This window comes from Propithecus coquereli, unplaced genomic scaffold, assembly GCF_000956105.1.
Source record: "Propithecus coquereli isolate 6110/MARCELLA unplaced genomic scaffold, Pcoq_1.0 Scaffold158, whole genome shotgun sequence".
Taxonomy (NCBI): domain Eukaryota; kingdom Metazoa; phylum Chordata; class Mammalia; order Primates; family Indriidae; genus Propithecus; species Propithecus coquereli.
Window position 1 is genome coordinate 906,240 of NW_012140302.1, and position 2,163 is coordinate 908,402.

The 2,163-nt window shown below is 50.1% G+C and overlaps 1 protein-coding gene across 1 annotated transcript in view; it reads right to left on the bottom strand.

The window, feature by feature from the left end:
• RSPH9 (radial spoke head 9 homolog (Chlamydomonas)) overlaps positions 1–2,163 on the bottom strand; it is a 21,569-nt gene that overhangs the window by 11,953 nt on the left and 7,453 nt on the right. Inside the window, exons 3-4 of the mRNA XM_012640824.1 lie at positions 1,985–2,114; positions 1,233–1,379 (exon numbers count right to left, since the gene is read on the bottom strand). Coding sequence (XP_012496278.1) covers positions 1,233–1,379; positions 1,985–2,114 — 277 coding nt within the window. The remainder of the gene's footprint in view (positions 1–1,232; positions 1,380–1,984; positions 2,115–2,163) is intronic.

Consider the following 2,163-nt stretch of genomic DNA (forward strand, 5'->3'; position numbering starts at 1 on the left):
CCTTTTAGAAACAAGGAAACTGAGGCACAAGGAAATTGAGGGACTTGCCCAAAGTCAAGCAGCTAGTGAGTGGCCGATTCAGGACTCCAGCCCAGGCTGTCTGATTCCAGAGCCCTTGCCAGCCCACCCCCATCCTGGGTTCCAGCCCAGCTGGGTTGCACGGTGCTCCTCGGGAGAGTTTCCCCTAGTGGCGAGGGTGACTGTGGTCCTGTCACTCCCACTGCTGTTTAAAAGGAAACACCATCTACTCGACACCGCAGTTAATGCCATCATCCTGGAGTCTAACACTCTAACACTTACTGTGTCCTGGAGTTTAACTCTCTGAACCTTTGTTTCTTCTTCTGCAAAATGGGAATAATAATAATATCCACCTCATAGGCTAGCTGTGAAGATTAAAATGAGATAAGGCACAGCAAGGGCTGAGTACAGTGCCTGGCACACAATAAGCGGTGTAGTGTCACTGCTTTTATGAGTTAGTTATTATTATTGTGATTATCGTTGCCAACGTCATCATTAGATCCCTCTCATTCTCAGAAACACCCACATGGGAGGGAAAGAAGAGGGGACTGAGTCCATGCCTTGGGCCTGGCCCCCAGTCACCTAGAACCTGGCGCCTGTCGTGGGTTAGCATCCTATGACACACTCTTATCTACTGGCGAAGCTCAAGGGAAGGAAATGAGGTCTTGGTGGCCCTACCAACAACTTCTGGGTTTGTGCCTGGGCCAGGTGGTCCCAGTGGCACAAGAAGTCCCATGAAGCTGTGTTTTAAAATTAAAAAGTACCACACATATAACAGAAAGCAAATGTACAGAACTCATTTCCTTAGCAGGTGGCTTGCTACTCGGCCAACCAATACCCACTTATTGAACACCATGTATGTGCATCAGATAGAACCCCAAAACTAAGAGTTGAGATGTATGTGCAGCTGATATTTTTAGGAGTGTTTGGGGGAAGATTCCCAATCTGCCTCCATTCAAGATTGCTATGAAAATCAAGAGACACTGAGGTATTTCCTTTCTGTGGAAGCATATGGAAAACAATCCTACCATTTGCCATTTGAAAATATTAACCGAGTGTCTACTATGAGGTGGGCCCTGGGGAAGCCCCACCCTCAAGAACCCCTGGTGAACCACCAATGCCCACCCAGCTCCTTGGTTCCAGTCTCAGAGGTGGCATGGCCCACTGCTCTGACGTGGGGGCAGATCCATGTCCTCGAGTTAATGGACTATTACCTTTGGGGATGTCATGCTCCAAGGAGTCCATGAAATCCAGGGAGGGGTCCAGGTCAGCCTTCTCAAGCAAGGTCTTATTCTTCAGCTCAATAGGCTCTCTGAAGTGGAAGTAGGAAGTGAGCTTCTTGGCCTCAGACAAGGACAGTCCTAGAAAGGGGTGGCAGGAAGAAAATGGTCAGCCCCAAACACCACAGGTCCCTTTCTCTCTGCATTGGGACCACATGGAGGGGCTTGCAAAGGACCCAGTCAACTACTGACAGAGAACGGAAGGAAAGAGAGGGATTCATGTTTCCTCAGTCCAAACTTGGCCTGGATCCTGCAATAAAGAGTCCAAGGAAGCCAGATGAGGTGGCATGTACCTATAGTCCCAGCTATTTGAGAGGCCGAGACAGGAGGATCACTTGAGCCCAGGAGTTTGAGACCAGCCTGGACAACACAGTGAAACCTCATCTCTTAAAAAAAAAAAAAAAAGTCCAAGGAGAAGGAAGGTGGGAAAAGGCAGGTGGCCTAGACCCATGTAAAGCCATAGGCACCAAGCAACCATGTGCTCTCCCATGCCCTCAGGCAGAAGAGAGTCAGAGTCCAGTGACTCACTGGTTCCAGGTCATCAGTCACATTCTCCCAGGTGATATGGCCACAGCTTCTCCTTTTGCAAGGAAGTGGGCAGGTTCCCTCAAACTCCCAGACATATGTCCAACTACACTTGGGAAGAGACACCTTCCCACCCTTGAGAGGGGCCCCGGGGAACTCACCTTCAAAGGTCCGATTGACATGGGTGGGTCCGAAAGGAGTCTTGAAGAGGGCACCTCGGGGGATGATGGCCACAGCCTTGTCAATCTGGTCAATGATGGACACCAAGCGGGTCTCTTCCTTGATCTGGACCTGGAGAAACAGGAGAGGAGCCATCCAGCCAGGGCACCATGCCCATTCA